Source organism: Trachurus japonicus, chromosome 3 (assembly GCF_045865225.1).
Source record: "Trachurus japonicus isolate A0001 chromosome 3, Traja_1.0".
Lineage (NCBI taxonomy): Eukaryota > Metazoa > Chordata > Actinopteri > Carangiformes > Carangidae > Trachurus > Trachurus japonicus.
Window position 1 is genome coordinate 13,622,021 of NC_140909.1, and position 21,249 is coordinate 13,643,269.

Consider the following 21,249-nt stretch of genomic DNA (forward strand, 5'->3'; position numbering starts at 1 on the left):
GCATATAATAACAAATGAAAGATATTTTGTTTCAGTTAGAAAATTTTATTGTAACTTGCTGCCAGGGCTAGCCTCTCACCAACAACCAAGGAAAGGAAAACAGCAGAAGCTTAAATGCAGTAGAGACAAGTGCTGGCTGTAGGCCATTCAAGCAAATTAAATGAGAAAGGAGCATGGGGAGAAGTGAACTTGTGGAAGAAAACAAAAGGAAAAATATTTAAACATGTTTGTCCGACAGACTGCTGGATGCAAAACAATTAGGTCAAACTTAACACTCACTTCCTGTTTTCAGCCATGGTTATTTGAAGGGTCTCAATCCCACAGTTTATCGTTTACCAACAACCTGCCAAAATGTGAGCAACACATTGGACTGTGTCCAACTGGGTGCATAGTCTAAAATTAAATCAAATGCTCACCTCAAGGGGGACTACTGCAAATGTGTGCCGTGCTAATGTATTTCCATGTATTATGTATTTCAAGTCTTCCAAGTTAGTTTTATATTTCCTAAGCTTCATTGTAGTTTCTAATTTGGCAAGTGTTTATTTCGGAGCTGTGCCCACAGGCATTCATAATCTGCTAACACAAGCAGTGTTTCTTTCAAATTTAAAAATCCACTTGGCTGCGTTTTGGTGGATTGTTATTCAGATACACTAATCTTAAACAGTAATAGAATTGACATGCTACAAAATAAATCATAACTTTCTTATAATGTCATTGTTTTAAAAACTTGCTGTCCATATTTTATTGTTTTACAGATGCTCTCTCTCAGAAAGGGCTTTTTTCATATATCAAATAAAGTTAAACAACACACAATTAACTACCAAAAAATTATTGCACAATGAATCGTATTGCACACAAAAATGGAACAGGCAAAGATAACTGGTCCTTTTTCTCTTTCTTTCTTATTTTTTAACGGAATAATATTTATTGATAACATTTAACATGTTTTACTTACAGATACTTTGTCTAGAAATAAACTGTCACTTCACATCAACTGACAGAACAACACGCTGTATTCCCAAAATAGAAACAGAAACAAACAAGGAGAAGATATCCCATCGAACCATGGCCTCATGCACCAATTCACCACCAAATTATAAAACAGTATGGCAGTTTAACTGGTCGTAAGTACATTGTGCAAATACAGACTCACCTCATTAAAACAAAGTAACAAGACTATGTAAAAAACAGTAACTACTGTATAAACCCAGGAATAATGCAGACTTAAAATGTCTGCATATGCCTGCTGTTTCTCTTATGGGACATTATAGAAAAGAAAACATCCATCTTTGCGGTCATTCAACATGCAACTAATCCAATTCAACAGAGCTCAAGACAGTTTGTCTCTCTTTTCCATAGTAGTTTATGGATGTGTGCGTTCTTCTTTTAGGACCATATGTGTGCAGCACTCAGCAGCTCCACACTCCAAGGGTACAGCCGAGGCTGCAGGTTGACTGCTGCTCTTATGTGAATTGTTGCTCAAGGCTACGGAGAAGGAGGTGTCTTCAGAGAATTACAGGATCCTCCCTGGCTACTACCTGTGGTCCCCTGGTACTGTGCAAAAGAATAAAGTAGAAGCAGTGTAAGCGAATTTTACCATGCACGCAGAAAGATTTTCTCTCACACAGTCACATTAACAGATGTAAAGTCATATCAAATAAAAACAGCCATTTTTTTATCGCAGCTTTTTATCCCGGAGCATCCAAATAAATGTACAGACCACCCACAGAGTTATGAATTGGGCAGTAAAACAAACAGTGAATGTTTCCCATTTCATTTTTTGAGTTTTGTGAAGTCAGTTTATTTATATATTCTCACAGTTTTGTTTTTTGTTTTTTTGGAATAGACAGCAGTACCTTGACTGTTTTATTTGCCAGCTGAAGGCAAAAAGGATAAAAGTGTTTTACAGTTAAAGTGGCTTACTTGGCAAACAAGCATGTAAACAGCTCCGCATTTGAAACCCATCAGCATGTAAGGACTACAGTGCTTTAGAGTTTAGTTTGGGAAGTAGCTCGAGGATGATGGGTTTGTGAGGACAGAACTTGTTTGACTGAAATTATTAGGGAGGAAGTAAATAATAGAAGTGGTTCGTGAGGCTCCAATGAAGATTTCAAAGCACCACCAATTGCAGCAGCTCCAAAAGAAATATAACAAGCTCAGTTTTCGCTGACTTCCACTGTCTCTTTGTATTTTTCAGGCGTAGATCTTTGATGTACACACAAATACACACAATAAAGCCATTTTTCCAGGCTGAGTGCACAGGTCAGAGATGCCATCCTTCAGCTTCTCAGCCTAACTTCCTTTTCTCTGCTGTCAGAATCTCAGTTCAATGATCTGTCTGGCTTTATAGCGGCTTATCCACTCTCTGTTTTCACAAATAAATCTAATGTGCTTCCAGGGTCTAATATGCGGCTAATTGCATTTATTTTACTTATAATATTAAAAACAAAAAATGCCCAGAGAGAGAGCTTCAGTTGCTTTTCATCTGGAACCACATACACCCGAAAATGCCTGAGGCTGAATCACATCAGCGCATTGTCTACTTTGTCTCCTTCACTAGTTTATCATTGCACTATCTACTGTAAAAAATGAGAGAGGAGATACAGAATAAGAATGAGTGAACTGGCACGCTCAAAGAGGCCTGTCATGTACAGACATTTGTCATCTCAACAAATCACCAAGATAACTGGTTAAACTGTTTTCTCAATGTCAAAAAATAAAAAAATTACACCATGGTACTGTGTAGCAAAATTGTACCATGAAAAACAACACTGGTTATCGCGCAAGCAGCTTTTTTCAACCCATAGTAGAGCAGGGAAGGGCATTAGGTGACCTAGTGTAAACAGTGATAACACCGGTGTTACGGTGGATGAACAGGTCAACAAAATGTTGAACTTTCACTGCTCTTCCTTTCTTGTGTGAAACTCAGAGTCGATATAGTGTTTGTTATGCTCCTAGGGGTCATATCAGAAGGCAGGGACAACGACCTATGGAGGACTAGTGTGCATCGCCATGGTTACAAAGAGAAGACATGTTTCCACAATCAGATTCAGATGTGCACTTTCAAAGAAACAGCATCACCCCCCTGTGGATTTTTTGGTGGAAAACGCTTTCTTTTTTGCTGGAAATTATTCAGTCTGCTTCAGCCTTTTTATCAACTCTGACCTCTAAAAACCGCTTCTATCAGATGTCATACTGTTTTTTCTTTTTCTCTTTGCAATATCTTACAACCATAGGTTCATCACTGCTGACCAAAAATGCCACAATCATCATTGTAACTCCATGTTTCATTTTAAAGTCTGGTGATTCTCCATACATGCATGGAAATATGTCACAATTACCACCATAACGTCACCTCACCTCAACTAGAGGATGCCAGTGGGCGACAGGTTTTCGAGGATACGTGAGCATTTCGCTCCAGTGGTCTCGGCCAAGGTTGTCTGCATCGTTGCCCACTCGACACACACCAATGACTTCATTATGGCCTACACTGTAGGTGCAGGAGAGAAAGAGAGAGAGAGAGAAGGAAATCACCACCAACCGTGCATTCCAATAATAATGAGGTAATACATCTACAAAATAAGTACTACTGTTTGTGTTACAAAGGGAGTTTGAGACAAAGTTTACAGAATCATTCATCAACTTAAAGAGTATTTCATCCATTTTATCCTGTCGTAAGTACAAATTAAAAAAAATTCTTGCAAGAGCTGCAAAACATTGTGGTTCTTAAATGAATGAATACCGGTCATAGTCCATCACTGCAATCAAAAGGCTGATTTGCTCTATGTTTTCTGGAGGCACATCAAAGACAATGGCCTCGTTGTAAACTGGATTCAGAGTGTTCCTCTTCGTCGACGTCTTCCTCTTCTTCAGTCTGCGACCATCACACATTAGTGAAACCTTCACGTATGGATCTATGACAGTGAGAGGGACAGAAACAGAAGGAGACATTCATTTTCATCCAGATTACCAGTGGGACCTTGGTGTAGATAGTATCACTTTTTAATTACCAGATGCACCAGTGATATCCATGGCCTTGAGATTGCGAGCCTTTATCATGGTAATAGTCAATCTGCCTGCAGTAGGCAAGTAACAGAGTGACAACATCAGATCCCCGAGGTCCACGTTATCCTGTAAGACAACACAAAACACTCTTTCATAAGCTTCATCTTCATGATACATTATGGTTTTTGTCATGCAAGCATGTATTGCTTTTACTGTATATCGATAAAAGACCCTTGACAGCTGTAAACAATATTAATGGTATTATTTCTAGCATTGCTGCTTTTCATTACTGCACATCAGCAGGTGAAAGTGAAGCGTAATGATGTGGCCCTCTGACATTTGGTTACAGAGATGAAACCTGTTTCTGTTGAGGAATATTGTCCTCTGTCACATGGCTCTAATAAAAGCCTCCCACATTTCAGCCAACACAGAGACTTCTGTTCAGCTGCAGAGCAGCAGAAGCTCACTTATCACTTGCTCTTAAAATAACTCCACAAAAGAAGTGAGAAGCAGGAAAGCACACAGACGTGTCTGGTGAAGACAACAGCCTCTACTGTACAATCTCTTGCTGATCTTCTGGATGATTTGTGCTGGAATTTTCAACCAGGTGTCATCTGCCCCTAACCTTCAGTGTGATCATTTGTAGATAGAAACTCAGTGAGTCTAATCAGTGCAGGAGCCTAAACCTTGAGAACTAGTTATCAGTCGTATTGAATTGATTTCACAGGGCTGCTTAATTAGCGGTGGTTGAGGTGATGGAACCTATTTTCTTCAATATATTGGGATATATTGGTAGGTTAGATTAGATTGAAAAGAGCTTCATAAAAAAAAGAAACCCTACATATGCATAATAGCACACTCAGTGGAGTCCCCAAGGCTGAGGCACTGAAATATAATTTTATTCTGAAAATAGATCTGGACAAAAAGGAAAATGGTGTGTCCTTCTAGTGCTTCCACACACTTTTCTCTTTTTCACTTTTAAAAAGCACGCATTTTCTACCACATGTCAGAATTATTAAAACCTGAATGTCCTCTTCTGTGATATGCCACTTATGATCTCTATCTGTAAATGTGTGTAAGTGTGTGACTGTAGGAGGAACCAAAGGTGACAGGGAGAGATTGGTAGATATTAAGATAGAGGAAAAAGAGTTCAACATTTCCCCACCTGAGAGCTACAGTAAATTGCCTTGGATCGTGGTGTGGGTCTTTTGTTACAATCAGAGTCAAGTATTCAACAAGGCTATGGTGTAAAGCTTTCAAATTTGCATGACATGTGTTTCAAAAAATGCATTTCACGTCCCAGGATGTGATTTCCCAAGAAAGCTGGGGGCTTTACATGCTTCATGGTACTGTACATGGTCGTTGTACAGATTCGAGATACAGGTGGGAAGAGAGAGATTAGTGCTGTGTTTCATGAGCTTGAGAATTCCTCTTGGCAACAAATGACATTTACTACCTGCAGGTCGTATGTTGCTCTGCACTCCAAGTCTCAGATAATTGGCCCTAGCCCATATTTCACATGTGACACATACAGCACCTGAGCAGGTCCCAGGGGATTACAAGTCAAAACATAAAACAAAATGATAAACAATACCAAACAAAACAAAATAAAACAAATTTTAATTATATTTCTTTTCTTTGAATAGCTTTTCTCATTATCATAAAAATAGCATACGCTCCTCCATCAATTTGCAATCTGCCTCTATTGCTGGGGAAAAAACAGCTAAATCTGGCAATGACGCATCCCATATGGTCAATCCCACTGGCAATCATGTCTTAATGATAATCCTGTCATTTCTATCAATTAAGTAAATGAATCTGTACAGTGATTGTGACAAATGGGCTCTACTGCACTGATTACAAAATGCCATACGTCTGTGCTTGTGTCCAAAGATGATTGGCTTGTTTATGCGGGTACACATAATGTGTGAGGCATGTGTGTAAATGAGAACAAGCATTTGTGCAAGTGTGACATGTCTGTGTGTGTCCTTGTGTGTGTGTGTGTGAGAGAGAGAGAGCTGAGTAGTGTGAAATAAAAACACTGAAGAGTGTGATAATGGCACACTCTGAATACTGTGAATCTCTGATCCCATGACCACCTGTCATATACAATAGTAATGTTCTGTCCTTACAGGCTAACATTGATAAGCAAAATTAGCAATCACTGATTAAGAGCAGAGGTATTCCAGTATCACAAAACAACCACAACTTGAAAGTTTACACAAAAATATCAACACAATATTGGTATTTGTCTTGCAAGAACTGGTTGTTGTAGCCAGGCACATATTAGGTAGACAAGACATTGTTATGGCTTTTGGTTAGTTGGTTTTGTAAGTCTTTGTCACTGTCAGCATGAAATACAGTGTTAATGATATTTGGATTTCAAAGACACAGCCTGAAGCTGTCAAGATAAATGCAAAATGCCAGCGTACATCCCTGAGATAAACTTCACACAGGCTTTGCCCTGTGACCACCGCAGTTGGCATGGTCACTCTAACTGCAGAGAGCATCACACTGAAATATGCATGCACTTGCTCAGCCAATCTACTGGCCACTGCCCTGACTGCACACAGTGTAGGTCAGAATCACAACAGTACTTGTAGTCAGACATGAACAATAGGAGGCTGGGGCATCACCCTCATTATATGGGGAGCAGTGTTATTGCTGGATTTTGGTGTATGAAAGGACAATTAAACTGCATATTAGCAGTCCTCATGTATGATAATTTATGTGTTAATCGGCCATGTTGGGGGTACAGTACAGTAAGTTGATGTGCTTCCCTCTTGAGCACTTGAATATATAAACATCCATTGCTGTAGATAAAGATGACCCAAGCTATGTTAAAGTCAAGTGAGCCGACTTGAATTTGGAAATGATACATGAATCAGTATGCACCAATTTTTTTTTTTAATAAAAATTATAGTCATAATGTTTTTTTTTTAATAAAGCTCCATCTTCTTTTAAATGTCTACTTAACTGTAAGGCAGCAGGTCATGAATACCACACTGAAGTGAATACACTTCACATATAAAGGCTTTTAAACATGATACTTATTTTTGTGACAGTTTCGTTCTCAAAACCCACTTAGAATTTGTATGTACCATGGAAATGGGACACAGCTGTTGACTTCACAGATGCCAAGTGGGATTTTGATGGCGATATATATGACTTGTACTGTGTACTGTGACAAGCTTGGCCTAGTTGACCAAAAAACGACATGCCCATTTGAGTGCAGTAAGTGTGGTCCAACTGATTAACAGCTGAAATTATCCACAAAACTTCCCTTTGCTTTCACGATTCACAGGCTGCACAAATATAGCAGCTGGTGAAAGCAGGTAGAGTGTGTATGTGAGATAGAAAGAGAGAAATACAGAAACAGATGGAGAGAAGCTGAAAGCTTCTGGCCACCTGTATTTTTAGAGACCATGAGTAGGAAGCTGTTAATGGTCTCCAGCACACTGTAAGACTTTGTGCATTAAACCACTGGCTGGCAAGGTGATGTCTGCTGCAAACACTAGACTACAGAAAAGATTGGTACACACCATGTCACAAATCCAATCAAGCAAACTGCACAATGGAACGTGATGCGGTGGTGCAGTGATTAGGGTTGGGTTAACTGCCAACTCTACACTGCCTGTAGGTGAATGCAGAAGTGAATTCTTGTTTGTCTCTATGTGTCAGCCCAGTGATAGACTGGCGACCTTTCCACGGTGTATCCCACCAGTGTCAGCTGCAATTGGCCACATCCCCACCCACTAGCCTCAAAGAAAAGGCCATCTACCTAATAGATGGGTGGACATCTGCATACAAGCCTACTGAACATTATACATCATCAGTGGGAGTGTGATCAAAATGGCATTTAACACACTAATATATCCAGTCGTGTCTGAGCTTTTATACTATATGAGGAATATTGCTAACTACTCTGACCTTTCTCTCTGCATACATTTGCACCTTCAAGGAACCAAAATTGTGATGGTCAACTTGTATGATTATGCAACATATTAATGCAACTCAAAAACAGACAGATCAACACAGACACACACATTCCTGGTTTGGTTTTTCTTTCTTTTCTTTCTTTCTTTCTTTCTTTCTTTCTTTCTTTCTTTCTTTCTTTCTTTCTTTCTTTCTTTCTTTCTTTCTTTCTTTCTTTCTTTCTTTCTGTGTCTAACAGGACTTCTACTGTATTTTAAATTACATACACAATGGAGCTGTTATTCTGAATAAAAGGATGAATGAATATGACAATTAAGTGCTGCAGCTCTCCTTAATGAGAAAGCAAAGCAGGAAACCATGTTAACAAGTTTTCAAGTTTTGTCGTCCTGGTAAATTACACCCATCATATTACTACAGTGGTTATATTTGGCCCGGGTTGACAGGTGGATCAGTGAAGCACATACAGTAAAGTCAGGTTACCAAGGTGCAAAGCTCATTAAACTGAAATGGCTGCCGTGCAGGCAAATCATTTGCATATGCTGCACAGAATAGAGCTGCAGGAGACAAGCCTGGACACTAACAGAGGCAGAGTGCTTATTAGATACACAACAGAAAGAGAGACACAACACACATACAGCTGCTCAGCCCCCATGCTGCTCTCTGTACTGTGTTTTACTAAAGTGTGCCAGGTAGTTGCTCTTACATTTCTGCAAATGTCAAATATGTGTCAAAGATTTGTCAGCCTGGGTTGTATTTCCATGCCTCCAGACATTCAGTTCTATTGGTCGCAAGACTGTACTCACAAAGGATATTAATGAGATTTCTCAACATTGTGACGGCAGCTAAAAATAGGCAGAACACTGGGCAATTGTAAACTAACCTCACATGTTAGTGAAACTTGTTTAGAAGAAGAAAGAAAAAGTTGAATTATGATCCAGGCTGTTCACAGCGAACATGCATCATTTACTGACTATCTGACAGTGGTTGTTGATCTATTTTTAGCTGTGCTGGCATGTTTCCACTAGGATCTAAATTATTTCTTTTAGAAGTAAAATGTGATCATGTCATCAGAGCTATGAAAATTGAATCTGTGGTGTAAAAACGGCACAGTTTTCCTTTAAAGCGCTCTGCCTCATTGATCTTGCTTCACTGACCCCCCTGCGATGAAATAAATTGTTGGTAGAAATCAATAGTGTGGAGTCTTATTAATGCCACTTAAGCATGCCACAAAGAATGGGATCAATTGCACATTACAGCTATAGTAATGCTCACATACTGAGATGCATGTCAATAAAACAATCACTAGAAGCATAAACCCATAAATATTTGCATACCTATTCCTTGACACAGTATCCCATACAGCCCCCCCCCCCCACAAAAAAAACCAAAAAACATGAGGGAGGGTTTAGAATTGACTAATGATTTTAGTATTGCTGAACTCGAAGTACAACTATCATCCTTTTGTCAGACACACACACACACACACACACACAATGTCGATAAGGTGACATGGCAAAGGGCTTTAAATCCTGTTGACCCTAGTCATACCATGGATTTCATTTACATATATTTAAAAACAATGTGTGGCTCCAGGAGAAGGCACTGAATTTAACATTAGATACAGTATGGCAAATGTGTCTCCCGGCATCCCTCTCTAATGTGTACGGTAATTACGTTTGTCACAAAAGAAAGGGATTGTGTTAAACAGCCATGTCAAATAAAAGGAGTATCCACAAATGCAGCTTTTCATTTTATAAATCATTGCTCCTCCCACAATGTTTCTTGACTCCAGGGCACATTTCATAAAAATGTTGCAAATGGCACTACAAAGATCAATGACAACAATACAGTGCATGTACAAAGGGTGTGTTAGTACAGATGCCTGCGAAACGTTATCTGTATAGCGGCTGCTCTGTAACATACTGCAGTGGGGTAGTTTGCCTGGTATTTATCAGACACTTCACTCAATGCTACAAGACTCTCCTTCTCACAGCAGAGAGACACACAGCATCAAGAGGAATCCTCTTTTTCAAAGTGAGGCCTATCCACCCTACCTTCTATCTCATTTTTCTCTTGTTTGTTCAGAGCTGACAGCTCAGTGTGTTTAAAAAGGAGACATTTTGATTTCATACTTTATACTGCCACTGTCAGACCCTGCTGAAACAAAGGACTCAAACATGGATGGGATTTGTAGCGCTCAGTGAAGTTGCAGCAAATTTGTCAGATTTAATAGAAATTCTTGTCTTTTGTGGTAAAAAAAAAATCATGATTAAATTAAACATAGCACATTTAGCACTTAGGAACTAAATTATTGACTCACCGTGGAGACATACTGGATGTCCCGACAGAGCCTGGTCTCTCTGGGGAAATCTGCCAGGTCCAGGAAGTTGTCCACAACCACTTGGCCAATAATGTCATGGCGTGAAAAGCGGTCGAAGTCATAGACACTGAAGTGCAGCTTACGTGTGGGAAGCTCAGAGTACGCCACAGGAAACAGGAAGACCTCATCGAACACAGGGTTCAGTGTCTTGCGATGCACCTTGGTCTGGTGCTTGGTCATACGATCAGGCAGCAGGTAGATCTTAACGTAAGGGTCAGAGGTACCAGAGAAGTCCTTGGCTGGGAGGTCCTCTGCTTTGTGGATCTTAACTATTAGCTGTTCCTGGTCACAGTCAAATTTAAGAATGAAGTGGAGGCATCCACAGCCTACACCTCTGCGATTGCCTTCATCTCCTTCAAGGGAGCGCTGTTTGTAGAGCTCAGGTTTGAGGCGGCCAAGGCCTAGCCCCATTCCAGTGAGGGAGTCCTGCCTCTGGAACTGGGCCACATTGAAGTCTGGGTTAGACAGATTCATATGTCTGCGAATGGACCCTTGTCTGTGGGCAGAGGAAAACAACATCAACATCAAGAGGGTGTGTCAGGAAAGACAGACAGACATTTATTTCCATCTTAGACAATTCTGGACAAACTCTCACAGCAAACCCAGTGCCAACACCTTGAGCCAGAGCCCCCTCTACGTTACCAGGCAGAAAGTAAAACTGGTGTGAGGAGTGCGAGTAGTTGTAATGCAGGAACCCACAGCTGGTGCTCTGTCTTTGACCTGTAACTAATGGTTGTTTCATGAACCTAAAGCGTACTGGCTGCTTCACTCTAAACATAATGTAACCATAATTTCATTGCTCTAAACCTTGCCACCACAACCTTGCCCAAACTGCAAACATGCCATACTGTAGTAGTTGACAGGCAGAGATACTACGGAAAGCAACAATTTAAAATGTTGACATTTAACAAGGGATTGCAGAATGTCTTAACATTGATATTTTGGTCTGACCACAGTGTCGAGACTCTTGCAGAATCAAAATCTTATACTGACCCAATTTCAGACATTGAGCGACCAGATGGCGGTGGCTCAGTGGTCTGTCTCTGCATACGAGGGTTAGTGTGAACTCCGTTTTCCCGACTTTTACTCTGGGCGTCCAGTGGGATATCTGGAGACGTGTGACTGATCTTCATAGCTGCCTCAGGCGTGGCCAGGACCACAGGTGGTGGTGAGACAGGAGTCACCGGGGCCTCGACTGACACGACTGACGCCACCAGAGTGGGCTCTCTGGTGATGGAGCATTGTGAGGATTCACGGCGGTTGTGCGTCGGGGGGTCCACAGCTGTGTAAACAGGCTGTCTGGGTACGGGCTGTGAGGGCAGAGGGCTCATGGTGGGGTTGAGGTGCCCATGGGCCTCCTTGGTGGTGGGGGAGAGCCCACGCTCCCTCCATGGTATCCAGCAGAGCTTCCAGGAGACGAAGAGGGAGACTCCAAACAGTGCCAGGCCACAGGCAGTCACGACTAGTGACAGCAGACTCACTGATATGTCTGAGGAGATGACAAGAGACATAGGAAGTCAGAATCTGACAGTGAATCCAGTTTGCTTTTCTAATTTATTACAAAGCTTTACCTTTACCCTGTTTCCCATCACCACTACTACTTTTATATATTAAGAAGTCTGAAAACCCAATTAATAACTGTGATGTGTGATCTGGTTTGGCTGTTTTTACATTCAGCTGTGGTCACATTATAAGAATGTATTAGGCCAAATCATGCTCCTTTGCACTACCCAGCAAAAAAATATATAACTGAGCAGTTCTGAAAGATTTTCTCTTTTTCTTTATTGAAAAATCCCCAACAAGATTAATTAGGATTAACTACATATATTTAATTATCCTCTGGAGCGTCATATCTGTCGCCCAAGTGCAGTGTGCCCTATGCTGTAATTTTCAGTCCTTTGCAGATAACAGCAGAGTAACAGTGCGTTAAAACAAAAGCAGCATTACATTCCTGTTCACATACACATGCTGTTGTCCTGTCAAGAGGTTTAACTGTTATTTTATTCACAAGAATTTCAGAGGTATTTGTAGAATATACAATAGATAAATCCATGTTTGAAACAGTTTTATTGTGAGAATAAATGGACAAAGAGGAATATTCATCCTGAAGTTACCTTAAAAGTTGTCAGACTCAGATACTGTACAAAGCACGGTGCAGCAAACTGAAGGTGTCTGGGTAAACTTTGGTAACATTAAGGTTCTTATTATTTAAAGGAGAATTCCGGTCATTTTTGACCTCTAAATTGTTTTCCTGATGGCCACCCAGTGTTGGGGGGAGCAAAAAACGCAACTAAAATTGATGCAGGCAAACCGGAGTTACACCATGGCTAGACGGCGCTAGGGATAGCGACAACGCTAACCTATGGGGGCAATTTTTTCAACCACAACAAACACTCAAAAAACAATCAAATATCTATGGTACATGACTCAAATCCGTCCATGGTGTCTTGTAAGGATTCGAGTGTACTTGATGGTGTAACTCTGGTTGCAACACTGGGTGACCATCAGGACAACGATTTAGGGGTCAAAAATGACCGTAATTCTCCTTTAATCATGTTATAAAAGTCCTCTGTAATACTAGTTTAACTAGACATTCTCCAGTAAAACTGCTGTGGTAACTTTCATACATACAACATAAATTTCTGTTAATGCCCCTGTGGGCAAGAGCAGCAGCAGTGGCTGTGGGAGTATAAAAGTTTTGCAGGAGTATTGCACAGCAGGCCTTAGACTTTCAGTTAAAAGTTCATGGTTTCAAAGCACAACACTGAATATTCCTGCCATGTGTTTGTTTACACCAGCAGAGGGTTTGCAAGTCACCATGGGCAGGGAGGAAAGGTGCGGACCATGGGAGGCATCAAGGGCTTTCTAAATCATCTCTACTCTCAAGAAGTGGGTGACTTTCCCCGAATGCACTGAACCTCAGCAGCACTGAGTCTCTGACTCGATGCAATAATAACATGAGTTTTGTGAACTTTAAATCTTTAAATGATTTCTTTTTTCTTTTCACCTGACTTTTTTCCCTCTCTTTCTCCCAACTTTGAAACAGTGTCACACAATATGAAAGAAAGTTTTGAGATGTAAACTTTCACCATTGAAACAAAATTGCTTGCATAATACAAAAAGTGATGTTAGTTGTAGTGTGAGGTCAAAGAGTTCCCAGAGAGGTGCAACTCCCTATTATACCTCCTGCTGATGAAGAGTTGAGCTGCGTAAAAAGTACAGACAATATTTTAACAATATTTTATAGCTGGCGTCTCTGAGACCCCAAAAATAAGTAATGTGTCTTTTTTTTGTGCTTGTTTGACATATCAACAGTTTCAAATCATGTTTATGAGCAATGGCCTTAAACAAACAAACTTAATACTAATAATGTATTTTGTCCATTGCATAAAAGGTACAATATATCAGACTTACTTACAATTAAATTATATGTTTCTGTGTCACATTCAACCATGAGCCAGTTTTGATTTATGCATTCAGTGGCACAGCCTGAACAGGATTTATGGTGTGAAACAAATAAATGGGTTTTTGATTAGTGCAATGCAAAAAGGTGAAAAATTAAAATATTGTTTAATGTTTCATACACTCTTCAGAATAGTCTACTCATGAACCACTCACACCAGCTGATAGACCTCATCCGTGGGGGTTAGGTTAACATAAAGGTCAAATTATAATAAGTATTGAGTGTATACGTGAGATTAGTTTTAGCACTATCTCTCACTCTTTTAATTATGTAATTATTAAAGGCATTCACCTGTTACATGCTGTGCCCCCTTAGTCCTTGTGCTCTCACATATACACGTTTTATGAGGCAAAAAAAGATAAATTATTAAATGATGATTAATCACTCAAACAATGAGATAAAGGGCAAAATGAATTCAGTTCACAACGTGACAAACTGTTATCTTTGTCATAACAAAGTGGGCACATGAGCGATATGGTGTCTTACCACTGCATCTTAATTAAATCTAATCTTAAACTGTACTGTACCATTCACATGTATCTAAAATGACTGCAGGGAATACTGCAACAACTTGTTGCCTTGCAATTAGCAGATAATGATGGTAGAATAATAACAAGCATTATAAATATTGTTCTGGACTTTAAAGGACCAGACCAGCTCATTACTGGTATTCCTTACTGGTCCCTGCTGAACTAGTTATGATGTGATCCATTTTCTTTAACTAGGCAACATTGATAAGAATGGTAGAGTTACAGTAATCTTTCTGCACAATAATGCATTTGAAAGCTCAACTTTACCCAAAACTATATCAAATTACAGTATTTTTGTGTAAAAAAAATTTCTTTGGGGTTCTTCTCTGAGTTTTTTTTTTTTCTTACAAAGTCTATAACTTTGGACAGCAGATTCTTGAGTCAAATTAGCAAACACATTTGTTTTGTCTGAAGTATTCAGTGCAGTTTTTATGGAGGAGAGGAGCAGAGTTGCAGTCACATCACAATTAATATTGACAGGAAGAAAGATCCCAATGGCCGATAATTCTTTCTGTGTTGACTGTGCATATGGGCATGTGAGAGCTGGCTGGGGATTGACTTGATTGACGTGAATTCTCATCAGTCTCCTCACTAAGATTTGGCCTACCAAATATTGTCACATTTGATTGACTGTTTCGTGATTTTGTTAATGTTCTATTAACACACTACACAAGTGAATATTGCTTTACTATAATGTTAATATGCATTAATATGTACTGTTGCCCAGCAACAACTGTTGTTGGAGAAAATGAATTAAGGGTAGGAGGACAGACATTCTAGGAGGGGAAGATTATCCTGTTTTCTGTTTTTTTTTTGTAGGCCTAGTTGTCCAATGATGGTTTATGCATTGTTGATCTACTAAACCTCCCTTTTCTATTATCATACATATAAGTTATTGATTCTATGTAGTTTGAGACAGTGTGTTTTTTGCACTATAACCCTCTGTTAACTCCTCTGTGTCTGTGTGTTTTTAATAGCATCAGTCCTCAGCGGCCTCAATCATGTCAATTTTTGACTGTGTGAGGACAATCACACGATTTACCCTGTTTAAGTGCTGTCAATGCAACAGGCTATTAGTTGCCTATTGTAATTAAGCAACAGTTCAGGTTTTGTGTCTGCTATCAGTGTGTAGTCAGAGTTGATCAATTTTCGATTTGATTTTTATAAAATTTGACAATAAAGTAATTAGTCTACTGTATAATCAGTATAATTGCTCTAATTACAATAATGAGTAAAATTGTGTCATATCAGTTATTAGAGACAGTATGAATTAGTTCTCCTAAGTAACTAATCTATTATTGCTTAGCACAGCATGTTGCTTTGTTAGCCAGAAAATTTAGGATTTAAAAAATGCAATACAATATGGATTAAAGGAGATAATAATCATAATCCTTATCATAATCATAGTCACCATATCATCTAAAAAGTTTGATAACCCCCTGTGATTTCCAGAACAGAAAATGTGCATTAGATGATAACAATAATGTTTTATTCTTTCTGTATTTTTCATGACCCGACAAGCTTTTTCAGTAAAAAGCTAAGAGAAATAACAAAGGTACAGGTATTACAGGACCAATTTCACATATGTGTATGCTAATTTTTAAAATTGTGCACAAAACACCAGGTAGTTGCTAAAACCAGTTTGATGTGATTATCTCAGTGTTGTGTGATTTTTTTCTGGCAGTGCCCAGAGTAGTTTTGATTTAGAATTTGACAGCTGCACACTGTTGTCCTCCTGAGATCTGATGCTTGATCTACTTGACAGACACAGAATCTCTCACCAAGAGGAAAACACATTTTTTTAAAAGAGTATCTAAAATCACTGAACATCTTATGCAACCAGGAACCATCTTGAATCGAATCAATCCTGGCAAGCTCTGCCACTCATCCAATGCAAAGTTAACACTGTCTGAAATCTGAAATTCTGTAAAACTGTAAAACAAATGTTGTTACGCCATTCACAGGCACATTAGTTAAAAGTAAATGAGACAGTACAGTCTGTCAGAGCAGATTTAAGGTTTCAGTCAAAACAAAACTGAAAAGTTAATTCTATATTTCATTATTCATTATTATGCCAAAGGTAAGATATCCCATCCTCCAGATCCAACAGTACTGCCTGATACTGGACCGGCTCTGTGTGTGGCGCTGTCAGAAGACCATACATAGTAACTCAGACAAACTGTCCTCTCTGCACTCTGAGAATTTGTGAATACCAAAGTGTGATTTGGGGAGAATAATTTGGAGGAAATTGAGGAACTTGCCATCTGAGGACACTGAGCCCACAGTCGGCTTGGCAGTCCTCCCAAGTACTGCCTGGCAGAGAGGAATCTATAGACATCTGGAAGGATTCAGAGACTGCATCACAACAAATAGGCTGGACCAAATTTAGACCACAGGACCTTCAAAGGTGCAATAGTGTAGGAGGCAAGTAAGTGCTGAGAAGGCAATACTATATGGAACTTCTACTTACTTCTACCAACTACCTGTGTTGCTTTTCACCTTAAACATACCTCTGCAAGTGTAGACTGTTTTCATATGATCCTTAAAAATTGATCAATTTACAGAGCACATAACATTTGATTGGTGGTGTTCATGGCCCTTATTACTGCTGGGTTTCACTCTTCATTGGATTCTACCCATTTCTACTCTAGGAACCAATATTAACCCCCTCCAAATAAATTAAAATCTTGTTAACATGTTCTTAGAATGTTTTTTTAATCATGCAAAAGCAGCTGCCAGTGGCAAGCTAACAAGCAGCAATTAAGATGCTAACTATGTTAAGTGTTATGATACAACTGCTTGTCTTTGTAGCCCAGTGTCTCTTATGATTCCTGTTCTAACAACACGCTGCTCTTTGACCTGTCAATGAAACCTTGTCATTATGAGAGTGAAAGTTTGCATAAGCACAGCCACTAACACCATCTCGAAAGGCAGTACTGTTTTAACTGTCAACCTAGCAGTGATGGGTGGGGCTCAAGGTCTAATCCAGATTTTTTAAAGGATATAAGCGTTGATATTTTCACAACACAGATTTTGGATTTAGGAGTGGGGAAAACCACATAAAATGTAAAAACAGGATGAGGTCAAAACTATGTGTGTATGTGGCTGGACCACTTGTGGTCAAAGCCTGATTTTATTTTGTCATTTGATCTGACAAAATCACCAAACAAATAAAGGAAAGACAAAGACTAAGATTTTGGCCACATTTACCTATAAAATGATTGGTCAGAGAGAAAGTTAGAAGAGTCAGACTATGTTCTTTTTATAAATTAATTTTTGAGTCATTCTCAGAAAGCGATGAGAAAGCTAATGGGAGACAAAGTGGATGACACAGCAAACGACCAGGCCTGACTTGGGCCTATAGGCCACCGGATCAAGGGCTTAAATCAAATACCACACAATCTAGTCAGTCAGTCTGGGATATACACAATTATAAGACTAGCATCACTGTGGCAGCCCTGCCAAAAATAGTCCAGCACATAACCTCAAGTAAAACCACAATCTGTTTTCACACCTCTAACAGTGTGAGACGAGTTGTTTCCCATTGTTAAACTATAAGATAAATAGCTGTGGCTTCATATTATGATTAATATTCAGGGAGGTAATGGCCACAGTTCACAAAATGTCTAACTATTCCTTTAAATGTTACATATCATTAGCCTACATTTTTAATCATCAAATGAGGGGAGAGACACAATGATTTATAATTTATATGCGCTCCAGTTACATGACTTAAATGAGCATCCTTCCTCTGACAGTATATATGACACATACATCTCTATCTCTATTATGAATAAATTAAACCAGTTTAAAGGCTCAGCTGCCAAATGAACATTATGTTGTATGTCCAACATATCTGGGAAAGCACATAAATAAATGGTTGTGAGCTATACCCTTAAGAAAGACAGTGAATCCCACCCCACTCACCCTGAACTCTGGGTCACATGGTGTTGGACCTGCTCTCTCTCTCAGTTTTACATTTGTCAATCTGTCATGGGTGCAGCCATCATACTGGGTGATAGCCAACATGCCAGCAAGAACTGAAATTAAACCTTGCAGGCATGCCATTCTGATAGCTAACCTCACCACTGTACTGTGGCAATTCCACTTTTGAAACTGACAGAGCGCAGTGGAAAAGACAAGATCGGCCTGTGTGATGAATGAGGGAGAGAGCAGAGAGCTGTGAGATTAGGGAATAGGTGGAAATGACGAAGAAATAAAGAGAAGAAGGTTGGAGAGGGAAGAAGTGGGAATTCACGAATGGCTTTCATGTGATGGATAGTGATTATTAATAGTGGCTAATGGAAGCAGAGTGAATTGAGTGTGGAATGGGCAGTTTCAGTGTTTTCTCGCTTTTTCATATGATTTCCCTCGTTTTTTCTCTAATCTCTGCGCACAAACACTCACACAGCCCACACACTCATGTAGGCATGTCATTCAGATGAAGATGCTTCACAGCTAGGTGGTTGGTGTAGCTTAATCTGACTTAATGCCCATGTCATTTTCTGCACTCTTCTGCACAGTATAGAAAGTTCAGTATGCATTTGAATTTTTCAGGCTGCCTAAAATGGTTTTAAGTAAGACTAAGTATTATCATCTTAAACTTTGATAGAAGTGGGATGCAGTGGGTGTACTGTAATAGGTGTGCCACCATGGTCACTGTCAGCGCAGGTACAGTACAAGCACACATCTGTGGAAGAATGCATCCAATTTTATGATGTGTCATTCCGTGACTACAGGATATCATTGCCGGCATCTGTGCACGGATGTCAAGAATGAACTAGACTTGCACCACACTTGAATCTTGCACAATAGATTTCAAATGTTGCAAATCACATTTGGCTTTCTGTGAAAACAAGTGGCTGTGCTTGCATTTCTTCTGCAAGAGAAGAAGGAAACCCAAACTGGATAATAAGTGAGCACATTACTGTGAGGGACAATGGTGCAGAATGAACATTGGCTGTGAAAGCTCTCACGCCAACAGCTCAGACCACCCATTAAGTTTTAGGTGCAGAATGTTCAATGAAAAAAGTCACATGTGCGTTCACTTCAGTTCGGTCCAGTACAATCCGTGAAACAAGTCTGTGAAAGATGCCTCACCTGAGTCCGTGTAGCGTGGCCTGGCCAGGTCTCGGAAATAGTAGATAAAATCCAGGCAGTTCTCATTCTGCACTTCCCCTTTCGAACAAAGATCTGACAGGAGTTCAAGTGCCTTTTGACAAATCTCGTCATCTCTGTCTCCAGGCATTTCCCACCAGCATCCTTATAAATGGAGGGTCTCTTAGGCACCACCGCACTACTCCGCCCGCCTGACAGTCACCTAGTCCACGCTGCTCAGGACGGTTCAGTCAACCACTCATCCAGCGGCACGCCTACCCACACGATGCAATCGCTGAAGACGCTTTGTGTTGGAAAAAAGGGGGGAAAGCACTAGTCCAAGTTATCCAGAACGAAAGAAGCCTTCCCCACATGCGGAAAACAGAGTTTTTATGAAGCATTCAGTCGAGCGGTCCCTTCACGCTGCTGCTCTGCTTGAAAGCCACCGGTTGAATCCGCTCATCGCCACTGCGGCGCCGTGCGCTGTCCAAGGTGCTGAGATGTGTGCGCGCTCCAGTGCCGGACTCACGCTACAGTGAATCCTTCGCACCACGTGGACCGCCGTCGTCTAATGTCTTTACGCCTTCGAGCGGCAACAAGCTGAGGAAAAAGTTGAGCGTGATTTTTACTTCAGGGAGAAATAGCAGGACGTGAGAGCAGCACTACAGCCCAGCTACCTGTAGCAAACGCCGATCACTTCTCTGCTGAGATGAGCCTGGTGTGGTTTTACGTGCCTGCACGTGGCCAATCAGAGGATGACATGATTATTTATTTATTTTTCCTTTTTCTTATCTTTCTTATAGCGTGACATATCACTGGATATACCACAAAAGCATAACGTAAAAACAAAAGATAAAAGATGAATAGCCTAATATAAGTGTGGTGAAATTAATTTAAAGGAACCGCAACATTAAAGTCGAAATCAGCTGATTTTGTTGGTTTGTTTGTTTAGTTTTTCACGTCGTGGTTTTAGCAGACATATGCAGCTATAGATTAATCTGCAGTGACACCCATGATCTGTCTTGCCACACACTGAACTAATTAGAAATTAGCAACATGCACGTGCATGCAGAGAGATGGTGTTTATTTATCTTCTTGTCTCTATTTTTTTATTGTTCCTACTCGTTTCTGGGGCGCTCAGGGCATAATTATCATCAACAGCAATATATTTCTCATGGGACAATCAATGTCAATATCTCAAAGACTGCGTTGTAGTGCTGTCATTCCTGTTATTAAGTAGTCTTTCTGACGGCACACAGTCAATTTCATCTTCTCTGAGTCCATTTCAGTGATCGACAGGCTCAGTAATTATGCCATAGATTCTATGTGGTTGCAGGGTGCATACCATTACACTTGAGTGGAAGAAGTAATAGCCCGAGTGTGTGTATCACATCACAAGTGAAACCAGTATGTGGCATGCATCATACAAAGACATGTGCTGTAGGTTTAACCACAGCCTATGACTGATAAATAATCTCATGTATGATATGAGGGGATTTATAGAGATTATTAAGGCACTTGCTCAAGGTAAAAGTCAGTTCAAAGAGGATGTCAGCCAATTTTCAGTTGTTAATTTATATAAAATGTATCAATATTTAAGAGTTTTAAGATTTTACATGCACTGGAAAATTGAACAAGACAGAAGATACTATGAGAAACAGAAGAGGGGTTCAGCATGGGGGAGGATGGGTGGGGTGGGGGCAGATAAATGGGCCTGCTGTGATTTGGTGATTTTCATGCTTGTTTCACCAAGAACAAAGACCCCAGCAGTCATCTCCCATCAAAGATGAACACAACTTCTAATGAGCTGTTACCCATTTGCATTTATCTTGTGTTTC

General features: G+C 40.0%; 1 protein-coding gene across 1 annotated transcript; it reads right to left on the reverse strand.

Moving 5' to 3' along the window:
- Window positions 1-1,258: 1,258 nt before the first annotated feature.
- syt9a (synaptotagmin IXa) lies at window positions 1,259-20,161 on the reverse strand. The gene is made up of 7 exons (XM_085762878.1): window positions 19,415-20,161; window positions 11,315-11,810; window positions 10,262-10,817; window positions 4,011-4,131; window positions 3,743-3,914; window positions 3,361-3,490; window positions 1,259-1,554 (listed from the first exon to the last, which is right to left on the reverse strand). Exons 1-7 carry the CDS (start codon window positions 19,560-19,562, stop codon window positions 1,486-1,488), a joined length of 1,692 nt encoding a protein of 563 aa, XP_085619004.1. The 5' UTR covers window positions 19,563-20,161; the 3' UTR covers window positions 1,259-1,485.
- Between the last annotated feature and the right edge of the window lie 1,088 nt (window positions 20,162-21,249).

Excerpts from the sequence above, each read along its gene's own strand:
- syt9a (XM_085762878.1), bottom strand. The coding sequence starts at position 19,562 with ATGCCTGGAGACAGAGATGACGAGATTTGTCAAAAGGCACTTGAACTC. Across the intron at positions 11,811-19,414 it reads GCCACGCTACACGGACTCAG|ACATATCAGTGAGTCTGCTG; the intron begins GTGAGGCATCTT and ends TCATCTCCTCAG. Across the intron at positions 10,818-11,314 it reads CGCTCAATGTCTGAAATTGG|ACAAGGGTCCATTCGCAGAC; the intron begins GTCAGTATAAGA and ends CTCTGCCCACAG.